This window comes from Protopterus annectens, chromosome 5.part0, assembly GCF_019279795.1.
Source record: "Protopterus annectens isolate FY-2018-M chromosome 5.part0, PAN1.0, whole genome shotgun sequence".
In the NCBI taxonomy this organism is placed as follows: Eukaryota; Metazoa; Chordata; order Ceratodontiformes; family Protopteridae; genus Protopterus; species Protopterus annectens.
Genome location: NC_056735.1, coordinates 65,031,760 through 65,055,860, shown reverse-complemented (window position 1 = coordinate 65,055,860; position 24,101 = coordinate 65,031,760). Strand labels below are relative to the sequence as shown.

The following is a 24,101-nucleotide window of genomic DNA, read 5'->3' as shown; positions in this document are numbered from 1 at the left end:
ACCAAGATTATGCATGATGCCATGAAGCCCAAGGCCTGCAGAACTTTTCTTGCTGTTAGTTTGTTCTGCTTTGTTAATGCTAAGAAGTAAAGAGGGAGCTCTTTTTGTTTTTCTGCATTTAGGAATGCCATTTGCTTTACTGTGTTCAATTCCGCGCCCAAGAAAGTTCTTGTTTGGGATGGTATCAGCCTTGACTTTTGTAAATTGACTGTGTATCCCAGGGCTTGTAGCAAGTAAATGACACTTTGTAAATCTGTTGTCAGCTTGCTTTTGTTGTCCGCTTGTAACAGGCAGTCGTCCAGATATGGATAAATTTGGATTCCCTGTACTCTGCAGTGAGCGATTACTGATGCCAGGCATTTTGTGAATACTCTGGGCGCAGTAGATAAGCCAAAAGGCAATGCTGAGAATTGATAATGCTCTGATCCTGCAAGAAATCTGAGGTGTCTTCTGCAATCTGGTCGTATAGGGACGTGCAGGTATGCCTCCTTGAGATCTAGAGTCACCAGCCAAGACTCCTTTGCCCAGCATGGGAAGAAGCTGCTGGAGGGTCAGCATTTTGAATTTTGGAACAACGAGGTATGTATTCAGTGCGGACAAGTCTAGAATAGGTCTCCATTGATTTTCTTTTCTTGGTACAAGGAAAAGCCTGGAGTAAAATCCTTGGCCTTTTTCCATGGGTGGCACCTCTTCTATAGCTCTCATCCTTAGTAAGTTGTTGATTTGTCAGAGCGTCTGTTTTTTGGATTGGTGGTAGGTTTGGCATTCCTCTCTTTTTTGGTAGAGTGTGGAAGTGAAACCTGTAGCCCTTGTCTATTGTTTGTAAAGTCCATTTGTCTCCTGTAATGTAATGCCAGTTGTCGGAGAATAAGGCTAGTTTTCCGCCCAAGGGTGCTTCCAGTTGTTCCCTGGTAGGCGGAACTAGAGCCAAGTCATTGCGTCTGCCCTGTGGAAGTGGTTGTAGTTGATTCTGTGGCAGTACTTCTCTGGTTGGTAGGTTGCCACTGACGTCCCCTGTAGGCACCCCTAGATTGACCTCTGCCTCTTGGGTGTATATTTCTGCCTCTCTGCGCTCTGGAGTTGTCTGGAAAGGACCAGTTCTTCGAAGGCCAATTTCTGCTAAACCTTGGAGGTTGGACCTGTAAGAAATCCTTGACTGTTTGGACAGATTTTGCTTTTTCTTCCACCTTCTTTAGAACCTCCTGTGCAGGGGAGCCAAACAAACTTTGTTTCTCCATGGGAGCATCTAGGAGTTTTGACTTAACATGGTCTGGTAAGGATTGTTCTTTTAACGAGGCATGCCTTCGAATCACTGTTCCAGTCATAGCTGATCTAAAGGAAGCCTCCAGTGCATCATAGCCACATTTTAAGAAATGGTTACTGACCTGCTGAGAGTTATGTACCAAATCCTGAAGGGACTTGCGGTCTAAAGGTTCAGGAGAAGACAGTTTTTTATTTAGCTGGTCTAACAAAAATTCCTGGTACTGAATCATGTGAAATTGACAGTTCAAGGCCCTGGCCGAAAGAGTAGCAGAAGTATAAACCTTTTTACCCCATCCCTCTAATGCTCTAGATTCCCTCTAATGCTCTAGATTCCCTTTCAGAGGGAAGAGGTTTTTTGGCAGAGGCAGCTGCCACACCTTTAGGGCCCTGTGAAATGGTTTCAGGGTCTGCAACAGGAGCCTTATACAAATGGTAGTGTGTGTCCGGGACCCTGTAATATCTGTCTGGCTTGGCAGGGGCTGGAGGAAGAGAATCAGGAGCAGTACAGGCATCATTATATGCATCTTCAACAACTGTTAGTACTGGCGGAATGGCTAGAGGCCTATGCTGAGGTAAGTGTAAAAAGGTCCTTAGCCTTTTCCTTGAATCTGAAAAATCCTGGCCCTGCCATTGGAAGTGTTCCCTCATAGCATGCAAGGTTTCCCCAAAGGAAAATTCTTCAGGAGGAGAAGCAGAAGGAATGGAGTCTTCTGCATCAGAATCCTCATAAGGAGAATATGGGCCTTCGTGAGGGTCTGAAATGTCTGAGTCATCCGAGGAATAATCTGTAGAGACAGGTTCCGGGGGTTCAGTCCTAGGCCTCTTGTCTGGAGGGGGCTGAGAGGCACTGTCTAGGTGAGGTTGGGATCCTCTGATCAAAGAAATGAGATCCTCAGCCAGGCTGAGTATTTGGGAACTAGAGGTAGGCCTATGTGAAGGAGTTTTGGCAGGCAAGGCCTTAGAAGATTTAGCTGCTTTAGCCCTGGCAAAAGCCTTGATAGACATGGAAGCAGGGGGTCTAGCAGCCCCACGTGCAGGGGTAGATATGTCTAAAGGAATAGTGTCTGACAAATCCTGGGTGCCTGCTTCTGTAGCAGTAAATTCAGTAGCAGATTCAGCCATGCTCTGTGAGGCCTCGGCTATCGGAGGCATGCTTTCGGCCGAAGGAGGAACCGGGGGCTCGGTTTCAGCCGAAACAGAGACATTCACGGTTGCCTAACCGTGGTTTCAGCCGAAACCGCAGGCCGCGAATGTCGGTCCTTTTCCTTGCGCTTTTTAGCTAATTGAGTAGTCAGAGTCTCCGACGGCATTTTGTATGCAAAAGCGGGACCAAAAAACTCCTCTGCAAACTCCGACCAACGTCTAAGTGTCCGTCGGTTGAAGGAAGCACAGGCTAAACAAGCTGATACGTCGTGGTCTGGGCCTAAGCAAGGAAGGCAGTAAGAGTGGAAATCCTTATGAGGTATTTGTTTCCCACAAGTTAAACAATTATTTACTTTGACATCGGCTGAGGCAAGAAAGAGTCCCCAACGGGGTACTTAGCTTTTTAGAAGTCTTCGGTAGTAGGAATCTCTGGATCTGACCGACCGGCACTTGCGAACAGCTTCTGCTTCGGGCACCGCGCGGCAAGAAAGACTGAGGAAAATGACGTCTGCTGATGCCTTTATACCCAATAAACAGCAGCTATGACGTCGGGTGAAGTGCGACATCAGCCGAGGCCAGACCCAGACTATGGAATCCAGCCGACCGAAAGGCTGCCTGAGGCAGGACAACCCATATGTTAGGACTGCAGATGCATCCTTGAAGGACATCATCTACATTTATGGTAGGTACAAAACTGTACTATGTTCATCGTGCATACAGTTGCAGTCATAACAGATGGGTAGAATCCCAAAGCCAAGAAAGGGGTGGTAGGCACTAGGTGAAACTAGGAGGAGCCAGGATGCCCTGCAAGACTGCAGTGGCAAAGCCTGCTCTAGATTTGGAGTATAAGGGAAGGTGGTAGTGCTTGGAGAAGGTATGCACAGAACTCCAAGTGGCTGCTTCCAAAATATCTTTGGTAGGAACTCCTCTGAGGAAAGCTGCAGAGGTAGCTGTGGCCCTTGTGGAGTGAGATCTGATGCCTGTAGGTACAGTTTTGCCATGAAAAGAATAACAAAAGCGTATGCAGTGGGCTATCCATTTTGAGATGGTCTGTTTGGAAATTGGCTTCCCTTGAGCTCCTATAGCATAGGACACAAAGAGCTGTTCTGATTTTCTGAAAGGCCTTGTTCTGTCCGAATAATAACGCAGTTGTCTGTGGATGTCCAAGGAATGTAGTAATCTCTCCCATTTGTTTTGAGGATTAGGATAAAAGGTAGGTAAGTGTATAGCCCGATTCAAAGCTACCCTGGATACCACTTTTGGCATAAAGGACGGGTTGGTTCGTAAGGAAATTCTGTCCTGATGGAAGATGATAAAAGGCTGCACAGCCATGAGGGCTTGTAGTTCCGATACCCTACGAGCTGAGGTAATAGCCAGAAGGAAAGCTGTTTTCCAGGACAAATATTGCAAATCTGTTGAGGCAGCTGGCTCAAAAGGAGGCAAGGTCAGCTTTTCTGGAATGAAATTGAGATCCCAAGCAGGTATTGGTTGTTTCCATGGGGGTTTTATATTCTTAGCCCCTCTGAGGAACTGTCTTAAGAGGGGGTGAGAGAATAAAGGTGGATCAGTGTTGTATTCTGCAGAAATGGCTGAGGTATGAATTTTGATGGAGGAGAATGAAAGTCCACTGCTTAGCAGCTCAGCTAGATACTGTAATATTTGAGGTAAATTCAGTTTTCCAGGATTCTGGCCCTTTTTCTCATTCCAGGCACAAAACCGTTTCCATTTTGCGGAATAAGCTTTTCTAGTAGACAGCCTTCTGGCCTCCAAAATGACATCCTGCACCTCCTTGGAGAGTAGGGTCTGCTGTGATGTTAAGGAATCTTCCATGCGGCCAGATTGAGTGTTTTCAGCTGACTGTGAAGAGTTTTGAAGCTGTGCTGAGTCAGAAGAAGAGGCATTAGAGGCAGGGTCCATGGTGGGGAATGCGTCAGGCTCCTCAGGAGTGGGTACCAGTGTTGTCTTGGCCAATCTGGAGCAATGAGAATCATCTTTGGTCTGTCTGCTCTGGTTTTTAATAGAACTTTGGGCAGCAGAGGAAGAGGTGGGAAGGCATAAACTGTCGTTGTCCAACTGAAAGAGAGAGCGTCCACTCTCCAGGCCTTTGGATGAAAAATCCTTGAGCAGAATTTTGTCAATTGGTGATTTTTGTGGGAGGCAAAGAGATCTATGTCTGGCCTTCCCCATGCTTGAATTATCTCTGTAAAAACTTGAGGATGCAACTTCCATTTGTGTGGATCTGTCATATTTCTGCTTAGGCTGTCTGCCAGCGTGTTTTCCTTGCCTGGCAAGTACTGTGCTTGAAGTTCGATTTGTAAGTCCAGAGCCATGTTCCAAAGTGACATGGCCAGCCTGCACAGGGGGTATGAATGGGTTCCTCCCTGTTTGTTTATGTACCACATTACTGTGGTGTTGTCTGTCCTTATCAATAGTTGACCTGGATGCAGAAGGTCTTTGAAAGCTATAATAGCATTTATTACTGCTAGCATTTCCTTTTGATTGATGTGAAGGTGCTTTTCTTTTTCGGACCATTTGCCCTGAATGCACCGATCTGTCATGTGCGCCCCCCAGGCGTAGTCTGAGGCGTTTGTTGTGATGACTTGATTTGCTTGAGGCTTGCTGAATGGGAGACCTGTGTTTGTTTGGCATGCTTGAGCCCACCACAGAAATTCCTTTTGAAGACATGGAATTAGTGGTATTATTGTTTCCAAGCTGAGACTGTGTTGAGACCATAGGTTTTTCAGGCACCATTGAAGTTTCCTCATATGCAGCTTTGCACATGGGATTAGTAGGATGCGAGATGCCATGAATCCTAGAGCCTGCAGGATTTTCCTTGCAGTCAGCCTGGTGAAATTTGCTAGTGTTCTGAAGTATTGAGTTAGTTGCCCCTGCTTCTTTGGCGTGAGGTAGGCCATCTGGGTGTGTCAAAGTTGGCACCCAGGAAAATTATTTTCCGAGAGGGTATTAGCCTTGATTTCTTTTTGTTGACTGTGTATCCCAGAGAATTCAACAACATTACTACATAAGCCAGATGTTTCAGAAGTATGTGCTTGCTGTCCGCTTGGATCAGGCAGTCGTCCAAATAGGGGTCCCATATTTGTATCCCTTGAAGTCTTCAGTAGGCAATTACTGATGCCAGGCATTTCGTGAATACTCTGGGCGCAGTAGATAAGCCAAAGGGCAATGCAGAGAATTGATAATGGGTTTAACCTGCAAGAAATCTGAGGTATCTTCTGCAATTTTGTCTGATTGGGACATGCATGTATGCCTCCTTGAGGTCCAATGTTACCAGCCAAGACTCCTTGCCCAGCATGGGAAGAAGCTGCTGTAAAGTGAGCATCTTGAATTTTGGTACGAGTAAAAATGTGTTTAGGATGGATAGGTCCAAAATAGGTTTCCAATCTTTTCCCTTCCTTGGTACCAGGAATAGTCTGGAATAAAAACCTTGACCTTGTTCGTGAACAGGTACCTCTTGAATAGCTTTCATGTCCATGAGATCTGAAATTTGTCTTTGTGCCTCTGCCCTTTGATTGTGTGGCAGGTTTGGCATGCCTCTCATTTTTGGAAGGGTGTGAAAATGGAATCTGTAGCCTCTGTTTATAATGTCCAGGATGCCAATTTTTTGAAAATAATGAAAGCTTTCAGCCTAAGGGTGCTGCCATTTGAGCCTTGCTTGGCATGCAAAGGGGAAAGTCATTGGGCTTGCTTTCTGAATGGCTGCGAACTATCCTCACCACCTCTTTGTGTAGGAGCTTGCCATTGTCTGCCTCTAAACGATCCTTGGGATTGCCCTCTGCCCCTCGGGCGCCTGTATCTACCCCTTTGGGGTCTGTCCGTGGCTGGAAAGGACCAATTTATGGAAAGCCAATTTCTACTGAAACGTGGGGGTTGTACCTGTAGAAAATCTTTGACTGTTTGCATTGATTTGGCCTTTTCCTCCATTTTCTTTAATACCTCCTCAGCATTAGCACCAAATAATACATCCTTTTGTAGAGGAGCATCTAGTAATTTAGCTTTGACATGATCTGGTAAGGTTTGTTCCTTGAGCCAGGCATGTCTACGTATGACTGATCCTGTAACAGCAGCTCTACATGAGGCCTCTGGAGCATCAAAACCACATTGCAAGGTATGTTTACCCACTTGTTCTGCACTATGCATCAAATCCTGCAACTCCTTCAAGTCTGGTTGTTCAGGTTGTGACATTTTACTTCTCAATTGTGATGACAGAAACTGTTGGTACTTTAGCATATGGAACTGGCAGTTTAATGCCCTCATGGTTAAGGTGGCAGAGGTATATACCTTTTTTCCCCACCTTTCTAAGGATCTGGAATCTCTCTCGGAAGGTAATAGATTTTTAGCAGTGGAGGCCTTAATTCCCTTGGGGCCCTGTGAGATAGTTTCTGGGTCAGCCGCATGGCTTTTGTATAGAAATTGGTGTGAGTCAGGAACCCGGTAGTACCAGTCAGGCTTGACTGGGGCTGGAGGTAAAGAATCCGGGTTAAGGCAGGCCTCCGACTACACATCATCTAGTATGTCCAAGACAGGAGGTATAGCCAGAGGCCTGTGCTGAGGTAGCAAGAGAAAATCCCTAAGCCTTTTCTTGGAATCTGAGTACTCTTGGCCTTCTCAGTGGAAGTGTTCCCTTAAGTTATGCAAGGTTTCCCCAAATGAGTAATCCTCTGGGGGGGATACAGAGGGAATGGACTCCTCTGCATCAGAATCTTCAAAAGGGGAGTAAGAAAGTTCCTGTTCATCAGAGTGCTCTGATATAATGGAGGCCTGATCAGAGGAGGGGGATTCTTCCTCCACTCTGGGCATTTTGTCCGGGGGGAGTTGAGAACCCCTGATAAGAGTAATTAAATCCTCAGCCATTTTAAGCATCTGTTTTTTAGGCATAGGGCCTGGAGATGGGCCCTGTGTAGCTTGCCTCTTAGAATGCATGGCTGCTTTAGACTTAGTGAAAGCCTTGATGGAAAAAGAAGAGGAAGGTCTGAAGAGAGGAGGCAGACCTGTCTACATTTTGAGATTCACCACCAAGCGTGGCTTCGATATCTGTAGTCGGGGTGTGGGCCGAGGAGCCTGCGACCATGGGCACAGAAGACACCGCCAATGAAGTGTCGTCGGTAGTCAGCGGCTGCGTAGGTGCCTCGCTGAGAACCGGACTACCTGTAGTCGGCTTTGGCGTGGTGTCTGTAGAGGCCGTGGACCTCGTGTGTCGGTCCTTATCTTTGCGCTTTTTAGACAAAACTGGAGTTGGAGTATCCGACGACATAATATAGTTAAATTTTTTGCCAAAATAATGCTGGGCGAACTCCGCCCGACGCTTAATGGTGCGTTTGTTGAATGTAGCACAAAAACGACAGACCGAGACGTCGTGGTCTGGGCCTAAACAAGGAATACAGAGGGAATGAAAATCCTTATGCGGCATTTGCTTCACACATGAAATACAATTATTAACTTTGTCTGACATCGGTCTGAGGCAAGAAAAGTTTCCCCAATGGGGTACTTAGCTTTCAAGAAGACTTCGGTTGCAAAATTTTCGTAATTTCAGAAGCTGGCCGACCGGCACTTGCGAACTGCTTATGCTTCGGGCACCGCGCGGCAAGAAAGACTGAAGAAAATGGCGTCGGCTGGTTCTTTTATACCCCTGTCGCACTGACGTCAGGGAAGAAGCGACAACCGATGCCGGACCTAGACTTTGGAATTCGGCCGACCGAGGACCCGCCTGACGGCAGGAGAACCCATCTGTTATGACTGCAGCTGTATGCACGATGATCATCATCAGATAATGACCAAGGCAGATGTTCCTCTATACCACAGGTGCGCAGACATCCAAGTGGAACACTGTCATCCTCCCTAAAGGAGGAAGGATGAAAAGCTCTGGAAGTAGGTATGGACATCAGGATTTCTGTGGCAGAAGTCCTAAAAGTCAACACTAGTGCAACAATGAACAACACTATAAACTACCTGGCTCTACTCTTGTTAAAATAAATGGGGTGGGGGCTGCGCTCAAAATTTTAGATAGACCCTAAACAATGTGAACATTTAGATTATCTTTTGAATCTACTACTCTCTACTAATTTAGAACCTTTTAGTTGCAGTTTCAATGTACAAATAACACTCTTGTGAAGAAGCAGAAAATGACTGTGCATCAATGTATAATATTAACAGAGTCTCAAGGCGGCTTGCCTACTGAAATAACATGCACAAGGATGAAAATGTTACAAACTTGTACTATAGACCTTTGCACAATCACTTTTGATTATGTGAATGAAACCACAAGTAAGAAAAGCATACCTAAAAAGTGACATTACAAATCGAATCTATCCATAAATGAAAAACACTGTACCTCAAACAGCAGGTAAAGATTTATAGGTGGCCTGCAAATACAAGTTAAATAGGCTTGATGGAAGTACAGAGTTTTGTTGGTTGCAGGGTGGTCCACACAACATTTGATGAGAGCTAATGCTTCAGGCATCCTCTCACAGACAGTCAGATACCTGGCACGAAATTCGAAGAAAAGTGGGTTTTCAGAGCTCAAATATGCATCAGCTGTGGGGGGAAACAGATTTGTTTAGAACTTGCTCCCATTCTGCAGATCATCATACACTACATACCATCTTTATGAAACTCAAAAACATTTTAGCATCTTTTGCTCTTAACCCACCGGCCAAATCTCTCTTACCAGTGTGGCCACAAAAGTTCTGGTCTGCTAAAACATCCTGTTCGTGATCCCAGTACTTAAGATTTGAGTGTGAAATAAATGTCAAAATGTACTGTATAGCCACCTGCATTTAATTTCCTAAAGAACGTTCTGCCAGCCAAAACAGATACAACCATACAGTAAATTCATGTGTGTACAACGGCATTGCATAGTCTCAGTTAAAGAACTAATGGCATAATGAGAAAGTACTTGTCCCCCTGCAAGCCTCCAACCAAATGGGGGCTTTCATTAATTACCTCAATATTTACACTTGCCTTTGGTGCTAGAAGACCAGAAGGCTGGGGCTCTTTTTCCCACTCCAGGTGACTGGAGTGCTGACATTGGGGAGGGGGGGGGGGGTTGCACTCCTGCATGTCATCCTTCAGAGGAGATGTTAAACCAAGGTAATCTCTGTCTGGGATGGTGGCAGCTAAGGTGGATGTGAAAGATATGGCAACATCAATCAGAGTAGGGAAGTTCCCTGATGTGATTAATGGCCAGATTTTCCCTAGTACTATAAATACCACCTTGGGTGTCCCCTGAAAATAGATCACTAACCTAGTCAACAAAGGATGTATAAAACAAATAAATCAGGAAAGCTGTCACTAAACTCTCAACTATCTCATCACTAAATGCAGGTTTCTTACAACCTCTGTAGTGCATGTGTTTGTTCTCCAACATAAAGAAAAAGGCACACTTGTTAACCACCTTTCTGACATCAGAAAGGTGCTCAACATAATCTGCTAATTTGTTTAGGAGCACAGGGTGTACACTAGGTAAGAGATGACAGGGACCATAAGATGTCTATCCATATACACATAGCCACAGCCTTAGGCACAGGCCAACTAGGCGACCGCCTAGGGCGCTGCTCTAGCAGGGGCACTTTTCCAGCATTTATTTGGTGTAGGTAGATCTGGATGGGGGCACTGGGTGGGTGTAGGAAGGGGTGCCGTGGAGCCCTTTTGCCTAGGGCATCAGTTGACCTAAGGCCACTCCTGCATATACACCTTTAGTAGACTACCTTAAAAGTTCACCCTTGTAAATCTCCTAATGCTGCTTACCTCCCAAACTGAGCAAGGCCTTGCATAAAGCTGGTGTAAACTTGTATCTATATACCCAGTCAACAAGACTAGCCTTAAACACAGCTAAAGTAGTAGCCAAGAAAAATACTAAATCCTCTGAAATAAACTGCTTAGTTCTAAAAATTAAATGGAAAAAAAAAAACGCAGCAGAAACACAGCGACTGGATAAAACAAGCCAAAACTTTAATAAAAATAATGAGCACTTTTGCAAAACCACTTTTGCTTCTTCAGATCATATTGAATAACTAAAACACCATGAACTAAATACAAAGATACTATTCCCTTAGGCCACCCAAAAGTACAGTTGTGTACACTTACCATAAATGTAGACGTTCGAGTGTATTCACTGTTGCAGTCATTATAGGTTCATAGATTCATAGGTTCATAGATTAGTACTAGGCTAACTACCCTTGCGAGCCATTTTAAGCCTAGCCAATTATCCCTTGTGAGACTCAAACCCCGCACCTTGTGTTTGTAAGGCAAACATCTGAACCATTAGGCCACACTCCCAACTCCCATCACATTTGGATAATCTGCTGGCAGGTTACCGCAGTCTGCCTGAATTCCAAAGTCTTGGGTCCTGCGTCGGTTGCTGTCTTCTCTTCCATGACGTCAGGTCGTCAAGCATATAAAACATGCAGCCGACTCTATACACACACACACACATGCATCAATATAAACTTTACCTTCATCTACAAGCAAACACACCACATAGGTTGTAGAAAATAGGGAAGGAAAGATAAACTGTAGAATGACAGGGGGATGGCGGGAGGGTAACCAGGACTGCAACAGTGAATACACTCGAACATCTACATTTATGGTAAGTGCACACAACTGTACTATGTTCTTCGTGTTTCAATGTTGCAATCATTACATTTGGGTTGAGTCCCAAAGCTCTGGCTGGGGGGCTGGAGCTAAACAGCATTAGGAGTGGCTATGAGGCCCTGCAGAACTGCAGTGGCAAAGCCTGCCTTGGATTTAGAGTAGTGAGGCAGATTGTAATGTTTTGTAAAGGTATGCACTGAACTCCAAGTAGCAGCCTCTAAAATGTCCTTGGTTGGTACTCCCCCCGAGAAAAGCTGCAGAAGTGGGTGCAGCTCTGGCTGAATGTGGCCTAATGCCCTTGGGCACTGGTTTGCCATGATGTGAGTAGCAAAAACGAATACAGTGACCTATCCACTTTGAAACAGTTGGAGATAGCCTTCCCTTGTGATGCCGTGGCATATGCCACTAGTAATTGTTCTGTCTTTCTGAAATCTGTGTACGTCCAAAGAATGCAGAATTTCTCCCCCATTTTCTGTGGATTTGGATAAAAAGTTGGCAAATGAATTGTTTGGTTAAGGGCTACACTGGATACCACCTTAGGCATAAAGGTAGGGTTTGTTCTCAGAGAGACCCTGTCTGGAAAAAAAATGATAAAGGGTTCCACAGCCATGAGAGCCTGTAGCTCTGAAACTCGTCTTGCAGCAGTTATTGCTAGGAGCAGAGCGGTTTTCCAAGATAAGAACTTTATATCCGCAGTAGCAGCTGGCTCAAAAGGAGGTAAGGTGAGTTTTTCCAAGACATAATTGAGGTCCCATGCAGGTATTGGTGTTCTCCTTGGAGGCCTTAAGTTTTTGGCTCCTCTGAGGTACTGCCTTAATAAAGGATGAGAAAAGAGTGGTGGCTCAGTATTGTAATGAGCCAAAATGGCAGAAGAATGGATTTTAATTGATGAAAAAGATAGGCCTTTGCCCAGCATCTCAGTTAAGTATTGTAAAATCTGAGGAATATTTGGGAAAGCTGTATCAGTTCCTTGAGCTTGGTTCCAAGCGCAAAAATCTCTTCCATTTCCCAGCATAGGATTTTCTAGTACTAGGTCTTCTGGCTTCTAAAATGACATCCATCACAGCTTTACTGAGAGGTGTGGTTTGTATGGCTACATTATCCGCCATGCTGCCAGGTTTAGGGTCCTGAGTTGGCTGTGTAGAATTTGATTGTTTTGCTGGGGCAGTAGATGAGGTATCTGAGGTAAGGCCAAGGCTGGGCATGGGACAAGTTCATTAAGATCGGATACCAGTACTGGTGTGGCCAGTCTGGGGCAATCAATCATTTTTGGTTTCTCCTGCCTGACCTTTAGGAGTACCTTGGGGAGGGAGCGAGGCAGTGGAGGAAAGGCATATACTGAGAGGTTTGTCCAGTTGAAAGATAAGGCGTCCACTTTCCATGCTTGTCTGTGAAAAGTCCTTGTGCAGAATCTTTTTAGTTGATTGTTTTGAGGGGAGGCAAATAGATCTATGTCCGGGTGTCCCCATTTCTTTTGTTATCATGCTGAAGACTTGTGGTTCCAGGTACCACTCGTGGGGATCCATGAGGTTTCTGCTTAGTTCATCTGCCAGAGTATTTTCCTTTCCTGGCAGGAATTGTGTCTGCAGATGAACTTGGTAAGTCAATGCTGTGTCCCATAAAGCCATGGCTTGTCTGCAAGGGGATAAGAATGAGTGCCCCCTTGTTGTTTATGTACCACATGACCGTGGTGTTGTCTGTCTTTTTCAGTAGTTGTCCCGGATGAAGTAGGTCCTTGAGGGCTGTCAGGGCATTTTGAACAGCTAGCATCTCTTTCTGATTGATATGTAGATGCTTTTGGTTTGAGGACCAGGTGCCCTGACGGCCTCTTCCTGCCATGTGGGCCCCCCAGGCATAGTCTGAAGCATCCGTCGTTAGGCTCTGCCTGGCTGGGAGTAGTGAGGAATGGCTGTCCCTGGTTTTGGTGAAAAGCCTTTATCCACCATTGAAACTCCTGTTGCAAGCAGGGAATTAGAGTAATCATTGTTTCCAGACTGTGGCAATGCTGTGTCCAGACACTTTTTAAGTACCATTGAATTTTCCTCATATGCAGTCTTACATATGGAATTAGTAAGATGCAGGATGCCATGAAGCCCAGAACTGCAGAATTTTTCTTGTAGATAACTAGGCCTTTGATGCCATTTTCTTGAAATAGATAGTTGCCTTTGTTTGTCTGGAGTGAGATAAATCATCTGGGCAGTTGTATTTAAGCTTGCACCCAAGAATATTATCTCTTGAGAGGGTACTAGTTTTGATTTCTTTTTGTTGACTGTGTACTTTAGGCATGTTAAAAGTCTTATCATAAATGCCAGATGCTCTAGTAGAATGTCCTTGTTCTCTGCTTGTATGAGGCAATCGTCCAAGTAAGGATATATTTGCATTCCTCTGTCTGCAGAATGCAATTACTGGTGCCAGGCACTTTGTGAAAACCCTGGGCGCAGTAGATAAGCCAAAGGGCAGTGCAGAGAATTGGTAATGCTTTGAGCCAGCCTTGAATCTGAGGTATCTTCTGCATGATTGCCTGATTGGGACAGGCAGGTATGCCTCTTTTAGGTCTAAAGTCACGAGCCAAGCCTTGCTGCCCAGCATGGGCAGAAGCTGCTGTAAGGTCAACATCTTGAATTTTGGTATATCCAGGAAAGTGTTTAGAATAGACAGGTCCAGTATTGGTTTCCATTCTTTGTCCTTTCTGGGTACCAAGAACAGTTTTGAGTAAAATCCTTGTCCCTGTTCGTGCTGTGGCACTTGTTCAATAGCCCTCATGCCCATGAGAGCTGCGACTTTGTTTTTGAGCCTCTGCCCATTTATTTTTTGGCAGGTCTGGCCAACCGTTTGCCCTTGGCAAGGTATGGAAATGAAACTTGCAGCCTTGTGACACTATGTCTAGAACCCATTTGTTCTGGGTTATAATGTGCCAATTTTGAGAAAAAAGTGCTAGTTTTTCCCCCTAGGGGTGCTGCCAGAAGGTAAGTGCTTGGTGCAGGCAGGGGGAAGTCATTGGGACTGTTTCCTGTATGATTGTGCTTTGTCTTCTCCATTTTTGGAGGTAGAAGCACTCCACTGCTTAAGACCTGTAGGATCCTTGCAGCTGTGATCTGCTTCTAGGGCATCTGGATCTGCCCCTTTGAGGTCTCTCTGAGACTGGAAAGAGCCAGTTCTTTGTAGGCCAGTGTCTGCTAAATCTAGGTGGCTGTACCTGTAAGAAATCCTTAACAGTTTGCATAGATTTAGCTTTGTCCTCCATTTTCTTTAACACCTCTTCCGCCTTAACACCAAAAGTACAGTTGCGTACCTAACATAAATGTAGATCTTCGAGTGCATTCACTGTTGCAGTCATTACTCTTGGGTTATCCTGCTGGCAGGCTACCCTCAGTCGGCCAGAATTCCAAAGTCTAGGTCCGGCGTCAGTTGCTATCGCCTCTTCCCTGACGTCAGTGCGCCAGGGGTATAAAAGATGCAACAGACACCATTTTCTTCAGTTTTTCTTGCTCCAGATGTCAGGTGCCCCCAAATTGGTAGGCTGAAAAATATGCCAAGAAAAATGCACAAAAATAACATTTTCTTTATCTACAAGCAAATACACCAAATAGGTTGTATAGGACAGAGAAGTGCAGGTAAGTCCCAGCAAAGAGAAGGGGGATGGTGGGTGGGTAACCTGGACTGCAACAGTGAATACACACGAGGACATCTACATTTATGGTAGGTACACAACTGTACTATGTACATCGTGTTTCACTGTTGCAGTCATTACACTTGGGTTGAATCCCAAAGCTGAGGATGGGTGGCTGGGCTAAATAGGATTAGGAGAGGCTATAAGGCCCTGCAGAACTGCAGTGGCAAAGCCTGCTCAGGACTTAGAGTAAAGAGGTAAGTGGTAGTGCTTTGTGAAAGTGTGCAGTGAACTCCAAGTTGCAGCTTCCAAGATATCTTTGGTTGGTACTCCTCTGAGGAAGGCTGCTGAAGTGGCTGCTGCTCTGGTGGAATGAGGCCTAATGCCCTTAGGCACTGATTTGCCATGTTGAGAATAGCAGAAACGGATGAAATGGCATATCCATTTAGAAATAGTATGTTCTGAGATAGCTTTTCCTTGTGATCCTGCAGCATATGACACTAAAAGTTGCTCTGTCTTTCTGAAAAGCTTTAGTTCTGTCCAAGTAGAAGCGTAAAGTACAGTTTTGTACCTACCATAAATGTAGATGTCCGATAGGTATGCATCTGCAGTCATCACATATGGGTTTGTCCTGCCTCAGGCAGCCCTTCGGTCGGCCGGATTCCAAAGTCTGGGTCCAGCGTCGGCTGATGTCACCCTTTCCCCGACGTCAGAGCGCCTGGGGTATAAAAGCGTCAGCCGATGCCATCTTCCTCAGTGTTTCTTGCCCCAGATGCCAGGTGCCCTCAAAGGAAGGCTAAATTTGGAGAAATGCAATAAATTCCAAACATGCACAGAAATATATATGTACACACACACACACACACACATATATATATATACACACACACACACACACACACATACATATATATATATATATATATATATATATATATATATATATATATATATATATATATATATAGACATATATCTATATATATAAAACAAATGCACCATAATAGATAACCCCAGCTAGCTAAGAGGGGGAAAAGTACCCAATAAATACCAAAGAGGGGAAGGAGGGAGGGTAAACCTGACTGCAGATGCATACCTATCGGACATCTACATTTATGGCAGGTACAAAACTGTACTATGTCCTTCAAGGATGCATCTGCAGTCATCACATATGGGTAGAATACCATAGCCAATCTGGGTGTGGAGGATCTATGTAAAGGATGGTGTAGCTAAAATGCCCTGCAGGACTGCCGTAGCAAAGCCTGCTCTGGATCTGTAATATAAAGGTAAATTGTAATGCTTGGAAAATGTATGCACGGAGCTCCACGTAGCAGCTTCTAAAATGTCCTTGGTAGCCACCCCTCTTAAGAAAGCTGTGGAGGTGGCTGTGGCTCTGGTGAAATGAGGTCTAATGTTAGCTGGCACAGCTTTTCCATGAAAGGAATAACAAGAATGAATGCAATTCCCTATCCATTTTGAAATTGTCTGTTTGGAAATTGCTTTTCCTTGGGCACCAGCAGCATATGCTACCAACTGGTCAGTTTTTCTGTAGCTTTTAGTTCTGTCCAAGTAGTAGCGCAACTTATGTCCAGGGTGTGCAGAAGTTTCTCCCCTTTGTTTTGTGGATTTGGAAGAAGGCAGGCAGGTGAATAGCTTGGTTTAATGAGACCCTGGATACCACCTTTGGCATAAATGAAGGATTGGTTCTCAATGAGACTCTGTCTTGATGAAAAATAAGAAATGGCTGTACTGCCATGAGGGCCTGTAACTCAGATACTCTTCTTGCTGAGGTTATGGCCAGAAGGAAGGCAGTCTTCCAAGACAGGAACTGTAGTTCTGCAGATGCTGCTGGCTCAAAGGGAGGCAGAGTTAGTTTTTCCAACACGAAGTTAAGGTCCCAAGTAGGCACTGGAGGTTTCCTTGGAGGATTGATGTTTTTAATTCCTCTTAGAAACTGTCTTAGGAGAGGATGAGAAAAGACAGGTGGATCAGTATTGTACTCTGCTGAAATTGCTGAAGCATGAATTTTAATGGAAGAGTAAGACAGGCCATTGTGGAGCATTTCTGCCAAGTATTCCAGGATATGTGCCATGTTCATCACTGTCGCATCTAGGCCCTTTGTGGTGCTCCAAGTGTGAAATCTTTTCCATTTCACTGAATATGCCTTTCTTGTGGAAGGCCGGCGAGCTTCCATGATGATATCCTACACTCTCTGTTGGATAGCTTATCCTGAGGAGGAGTCTAGGTATTTTCCAGGCTGTTAGTTGCAAGGTTTTCAGGTTGGAATGCAGAGTTTCGTAATTGTGCTGTGTCAGGAGAAGTGGCCATTGAGGAAGAGGCCATGGTTTCGTACGTGACATGCTCTTAAACAATGGGTACCAGTGCTGTCTTGGCCAGTCCGGAGCTATCAGAATCACTTTTGGCTGCTCTGTCCTGATCTTCAGTAAGACCTTGGTCATTAATGGAAGAGGTGGAAATGCATACACTGTTAGAGCTCCAGCTGAAAGAGAGGGCGTCCACTTTCCATGCTTGTGGGTGGTATGTCCTTGAGCAGAATTTCTTCAGCTGATGATTGGGGGGGGGGGGGGGGAGGCAAAAAGATCTATGTCTGGCCTTCCCCATGATTGTGTTATCTGTAGGAAGATATCTGGGTGCAGCATCCATTCGTGTGCATCCATGATATTTCTGCTTAAGCTGTCCGCCAGTATATTGTCTTTTCCTGGCACAAACTGGGATTGCAGCTCTATATTGAGTTTCAAGGAAAGTTCCCATAGATTCATTGCCAGTCTGCAAAGAGGGTAGGAATGGGTGCCTCCTTGCTTGTTTATGGACCACATAACTGTGGTGTTGTCTGTCCTTATTAGCAGGTGGCCTTGATGCAGAAAGAGTTTGAAGGCCTCGAATGCATGCATCACTGCCAGCATTTCCTTTTGGTTTATGTGCATGCGTAGCTCCTTTTGTGACCATAGTCCTTGAATACATCTGCCCTCCATGTGTGCTCCTCAACAGTGGTCTGAAGCGTCGGTTGTAATGGTTTGGCTGGCTATTGGTTTGCTGAAGGGCAGACCCCTGTTTGACTGGCTTGCTTGAGCCCACCACAGAAATTCCTTTTGGAGGCATGGAATGAGTGGGATCAAAGTTTCTAAGCTGTGACTGTGCGGAGTCCATAAACTCCTTAGGTACCATTGTAGTTTCCTCATATGCAGCCTTGCTTGTGGAATTAGAAGAATGCAAGATGCCATGTAACCCAGGGCCTGCAGGATTTTCCTTGCAATCAGCTGAGTTTGTCTTGTCAGATTCTTGAAGTAATCCGATAGTTGTCTTTGTTTTTCTTCTGTGAGAAAAGCCATTTGGGTGGTTGTGTCTAGATCCGCACCCAGAAAAGTTATTCTTTGGGATGGAACAAGTCTTGATTTGTGTATGTTGACTGTATATCCCAAGGCCTGTAGTAGGTGGATGGCATAATTCAAGTCCTTTACCAAAGTTTGTTGGCTGTCCGCTTGTATAAGGCAGTCGTCCAGATATGGGTATATTTGAATCCCCTGAAGTCTGCAGTGTGCAATTACTGATGCCAGGCATTTCGTGAATACTCTGGGCGCAGTAGATAAGCCAAAGGGCAATGCTGAGAATTGATAATGCTCTGAACCTGCAAGAAATCTGAGGTGTCTTCTGCAACTTTGTCTGATAGGGACATGCAAGTATGCCTCCTTGAGGTCTAGAGTCACCAGCCAAGACCCCTTGCCCAGCATGGGAAGGAGTTGCTGTAGAGTCAGCATTTTGAATTTTGGCACAATGAGATAAGTATTAAGTGCGGACAAGTCGAGAATAGGCCTCCATTGATTTTCTTTTCTTGGAACAAGGAATAGTCTGGAATAAAATCCTTGGCCTTGTTCTGAAAGAGGAACCTTTTCTATAGCTTTCATTTGCATTAAGCAGGAGATTTGTTTCAAAGCCTCTGCCCTTTGATTTGGTGGCAGGTCTGGCATGCCTTTTCTTTTTGGCAATGTGTGAAAATGGAACCTGTATCCTTTGTCTATTATTTGCAGTGTCCATTTATCTCTTGTAATACTGTGCCAATTTTCTGAGAATAAAGAAAGCTTTCCGCCCAAAGGTGCTTTTAATTGAGCCCTGGTTGGCGGAGTCAAAGCAAAGTCATTGAGTCTGTCCTTGTGCAGCTGTTGTAGGTCCTGCACTACCTCTCTGGTTGGGAGGCTGCCATTGACGTCCTCTGTAGGAGCCTCTAGCTTGCCCTCTACCTCTGGCACGCCTGCTCTTGCCTCTCTGAAATCTTTCTGTGTCCGGAAAGGACCGATTTTTGGTTGGCCAATTTCTGCTGTATCTTGGTGGTTGGACTTGTAGAAAATCTTTGACTGTTTGTACAGATTTTGCCCTTTCCTCAAATTTCTTTAAGACCTCCTGAGCAGTGGAGCCAAATAATTTTTGCTTTTCCAGTGGAGCATCCAGAAGCTTAGCTTTAACATGGTCTGGCAGAGATTGTTCCTTCAGCCAAGCATGCCTACGTATGACTGCACCTGTCATAGCTGACCTACATGAAGCTTCCAATGCATCATAACCACACTGCAAGAAATGGTTGCTAACCTGCTGGGAGTTATGTACCAGATCCTGAAGTGATTTACGATCTAGGGGTTCAGGTGAAGACAGTTTCTTATGCAATTCATCTAACAAATACTCTTGGTACTGTATCATATGAAATTGACAATTTAATGCCCTCATAGAAAGAGTAGCAGAAGTATACACTTTTGTACCCCATCTCTCTAAAGCCCTGGACTCCCTTTCAGAGGGGAGTGGATTTTTAGTTGTGGCAGCTGCAACCCCTTTAGGGCCCTGGGAAATAGTTTCTGGATCAGCAGAGTGGGCCTTGTAAAGAAAATGATGCGAGTCTGGGACCCTGTAGTACCTATCGGGTTTGACAGGGGCCGGAGGAAGAGTGTCAGGGGTTATTCTAGACTCAGAGTACACATCAATGACATTCAAAACAGGAGGAATAGCCAAAGGTCTATGCTGAGGTAAATGCAGAAAAGTTCTTAATCTTTTCCTGGAATCAGAGAATTCCTGGCCCTGCCATTTGAAATGCTCTCTCATAGTGTGAAGGGTCTCCCCGAAGGATAGTTCTTCAGGAGGGGAGGCCGAGGGGATATATTCCTCTGCATCAGAGTCCTCGTAGGCCGAAAAAGCCTCCTCCTGGTAGTCCGAGAGAGCAGAGCCATCAGAGGCCTCCTCTGAGGAGTGGGGATCAGAGGGCTCAACCCTGGGCCTTTTGTCTAGAGGAGGTTGAGAGCCCCTGTCCGGATGGGGTTGGGAGCCCCTAATTAAGAAAATAAGGTCCTCTGCTACGGTTAGAATCTGTGAACTTGTAGTGGGTCCCTGAGGAGTAACCCTGGGAGGCATAGCTTTTGTGTGTTTAGCAGCTTTAGCCCTGGTGAATGCCTTTACGGACATGGATGCAGGAGGCCTGGCTGCACCACGTGCTGGTGTAGTTTTGTCTAGAGGAATGGTGTCGGAAGTTTCCAAGACACCAGTTTCTGAAGGAAATTCAATAACCAACTCAGCAGGGGCCTCCGGGGCCGAGGTTGTCGGTTGAGCGGTTTCGGGGGTCGGAAGTACCAAGGACTCTGTTTCAGCCGAGACAGAGACACTCGCGGTAGGCCTGGCCGTGGTTTCAGCTGAAACCGCGGCCCGCGTGTGTCGGTCCTTGTCCTTCCGTTTCTTTGTTAAATGTGAAGTCGGAGTCTCCGACGGCATATTGTACGAAAAACTAGCCCCCAAAAATTCCTCTGCAAACTCCGCCCAACGTCTGAGTGCGTCGGTTGAAGGAAGCACAGGCTGAATAGGCCGAGACGTCGTTGGTCTGGGCCTAGGCAGGGGAGGCAGTAAGAGTGGAAATCCTTATGAGGTATTTGTTTCCCACAAGTTAAGCAATTATTAACTTTATCTGACATCGGCTGAGGCAAGAAAGAGTCCCCAACGGGGTACTTAGCTTTTGAAGTCTTTGGTAGCTGAATTACAGGAGCTGGCCGACCGGCACTTGCGAACTGCTTCTGCTTCGGGCACCACGCGGCAAGAAAGACTGGGGAAGATGGCGTCTGCTGACGCTTTTATACCCCAGGCGCTCTGACGTCGGGGAAAGGGCAACATCAGCCGACGCCAGACGCAGACTTTGAAATCCGGCCGACCGAAGGGCTGCCTGAGGCAGGACAACCCATATGTGATGACTGCAGATGCATCCTTGAAGGACATCTGCCTGTGTATGTCCAAAGAATTCCGAATTTTCTCACCCATGTTCTGTGGATTTGGATAAAAGGCAGGCAAGTGAATGGTTTGGTTGAGAGCCACACTGGATACCACCTTAGGCATAAATATAGGATTTGTCCTCAGAGACACCCTGTCTGGATGAAAAATGATAAAAGGTTCCACAGCCATGAGTGCTTGTAACTCCGAGACTCGCCTTCCTGAGGTTATTGCTAGGAGTAGAGCTGTTTTCCAGGATAAGAATTTTATATCTGCTGTTGAAGCTGGCTCAAAAGGAGGCAGTGTGAGTTTTTCCAAAACATAATTGAGGTCCCAGGCCGGAACTGGTGCTCTCCTTGGAGGCCTCATGTTTTTGGCCCCTCTGAGGTACTGCCTTATTAAAGGATGAGAAAACATAGGTGGTTCCGTATTGTAATGGGCTGAAATGGCAGAGGCATGAGTCTAAATTGATGAGAAAGAAAGGCCTTTGTTCAGCATCTCAGTTAGGTATTGCAAAATCTGAGGTATATTTGGTACACACGTGTCAATGCCTTGTTCCTGGCTCCAAGCAGAGAATTTCTTCCATTTTTCTGCATAAGATTTTCTGGTACTGGTCCTTCTGGCCTCCAAGATAACATCCATAACAGCTTTTGAAAGAGGTGTGTTCTAAATGGTTACATTATCCGCCATGCTGCCAGATTTAAGGTCCTGAGTTGGCTGTGCAGGATCTGATTGTTTTGTTGGGTCACCAAGTGAGAAGTTTGAGGCAATATCCATGCTGGACCTTGAAACAAGCTCTTTAGGACTGGGTACCAGTGCTGGCGTGACCAGTCTGGTGCAATCAGTATCATTTTTGGCTTCTCTTGTCTGACCTTTGGGAGTACCCTGGGAAGGAGAGGCATATACTGTTAGGTTTTTCCAGCTGAAGGATAGGGCGTCCACTTTCCATGCTTGCTTGTGATTAAATCCTTGTGCAAAATCTCTGCAATTGGCAGTTGTGAGGGGAGGCAAATAGATCTATGTCTGGGCATCCCCATTTCCTTATTATCATGCTGAAGACTTGTGGATCCAGTTTCCATTCGTGGGGATCCATGATGTTTCTGCTTAGTTCGTCTGCCAGAGTATTTGTTTTTCCTGGCAGGAAATGTGCTTGCAGGTGAACTTGAAAAGCCAATGCTGTGTCCCATAAGGTCATTGCTTGTCTGCAGGGGGTAGGAATGTGCACCTCCCTGCTTCTTTATGTACCACATGACTGTAGTATTGTCTGTCTTTATCAGTAGCTGACCTGAATGAAGCAGGTCCTTGAAAGCTGTCAGGGCATTTTGAACAGCTAGCATCTCTTTTTGATTGATGTGAAGATGCATCTGGTTTGCAGGCCATGTGCCCTGAATACATTTTCCTGCCATATGGGCCCCCAGGCATAATCTGATGCATCCGTTGTCAGTGTCCGTCTGGCTGTGGTTAAACTGAATGGCAGACCCTTGTTGTGGTGACAGGCTTCTGCCCACCATCGAAACTCCTGTTGTAGGCAGGGAATGAGTGTAATTACTGTCTCCAGGCTGTGGCAATGCTGAGTCCAAACACTTTTTAGATACCACTGTAGTTTCCTCATATGCAGTCTGGCATATGGAATCAGCAGAATGCAGGATGCCATGAAACCCAGGGCCTGCAGGATTTTCCTTGCAGATAAGTGGGTTTTTGTTGCCAATTTCTTGAAGTAAGAAGTCAGTTGCTTTTGTTTGTCTGGCGTGAGATAAGCCATCTAGGCAGTTGTATTTAAGCTTGCACCCAGGAATATTATCTCTTGAGAAGGTACTAGTTTTGAATTATTTTCGTTTACTGTGTACCCTAGGCCAGTTAGTAATCTTTTTACAAACGCCAGATGCTTTAAAAAAATGTCTTTGGTCTCTGCTTGAATTAGGCAGTCGTCCAAGTAGGGATATATTTGAATTCCTCTGTCTGCAAAATGTAATTACTGGTGCCAGGCATTTTGTGAAGACCCTGGGCACAGTAGATAAGCCAAAGGGCAGTGCAGAGAATTGGTAATGCATTGAGCCAGCTATGAATCTGAGGTATCTTCTGCAAGACTGTTGGATTGGGACATGCAGGTATGCCACTTTTAGGTCCAATGTTACGAGCCAAGCCTTCTTGCACAGCATGGGCAGTAGCTGCTGTAGAGTCAACATCTTGAATTTTGGAACTTCCAGAAACGTATTTAGTATAGATAGGTCCAGTATTGGTCTCCAGGTTCTGTCCTTTCTGGGAACTAGGAAAAGTCTGGAGTAAAATCCTTGCCCCTGCTCTTGTTGTGGTACTTGCTGAATGGCCCTCATGTCCATGAGGGCTGTAGTTAGTTTTTGTGCCTCTGCCCACTGATTGTGTGGCAGGTCTGGCATACCTTTTGAACTTGGTAGAGTGTGAAAATGGAACCTGTAGCCTTGGGACACTATGTTCAGGACCCATTTGTCTTGGGTAACCATTTTCCAATTTGATGAAAAAAGTGCTAGTTTCCCCCTAAGGGGGCTGTCAGAAGAAAAGTGCTTGGATCTGGCAGAGCAAAGTCATTGGGACTGCTTCCTGTAAGATTGTGATTTGTCTTCTCTGCTTTTGGAGGTAGGAGCACCCCGTTGTTTAGGCCTGTATGAGCCTTGGGGCTGAGATCTGCCTCTAGGATGCCTGTATATGCCTCTTTGTGGTCTGACACTGGAAAGGACCAATTTTTAGAAGGCCAGTTTCTGGTAAACCTGGGTGGCTGTACCTGAAAGAAATCCTTGACTGTCTGCATGGATTTTGCTTTATCTTCCATTTTTTTTTCAACACCTCTTCTGCTTTAGTACCAAACAAGTATCATGCTGCAATGGTGCATCTAATAATTTTGCTTTAACATGATCAGACAGATTCTGTTCCTTTAACCAAGCATGCCTTCTAATAACAGAACCAGTAACAGCGGCCCTGCAAGAGGCCTCCATAGAATCATAACCACATTGCAAAGTATGCTTTCCCACTTGTTCAGCTGCATGCAATAAATCCTACAACTCCTTGTTCTCTGAACATTCAGTATTTGTCAACAATTTCTGTTTAAGCAGTGACATCAAATATTTCTGATATTGAAGCATATGAAACTGACAATTTAAAGCCCTTAGGGCCAAGGTAGTGTAGACTTTTTCCCCCATCTGTCTAGAGCCCTAGAATCCCTATCAGAGGGGACAGGGTTTTGGAAGTGGAA

General features: G+C 45.4%; 1 protein-coding gene across 4 annotated transcripts in view; it reads right to left on the bottom strand.

The window, feature by feature from the left end:
• Positions 1-24,101, bottom strand: part of ZNF654 (zinc finger protein 654) — a 1,580,889-nt gene that overhangs the window by 514,427 nt on the left and 1,042,361 nt on the right. For all 4 annotated transcript variants that reach the window (XM_044072140.1, XM_044072137.1, XM_044072139.1 and 1 more), the window contains exon 5: positions 8,756-8,958. In XM_044072140.1, the coding sequence (XP_043928075.1) occupies positions 8,756-8,958 (203 nt within the window). The remainder of the gene's footprint in view (positions 1-8,755; positions 8,959-24,101) is intronic.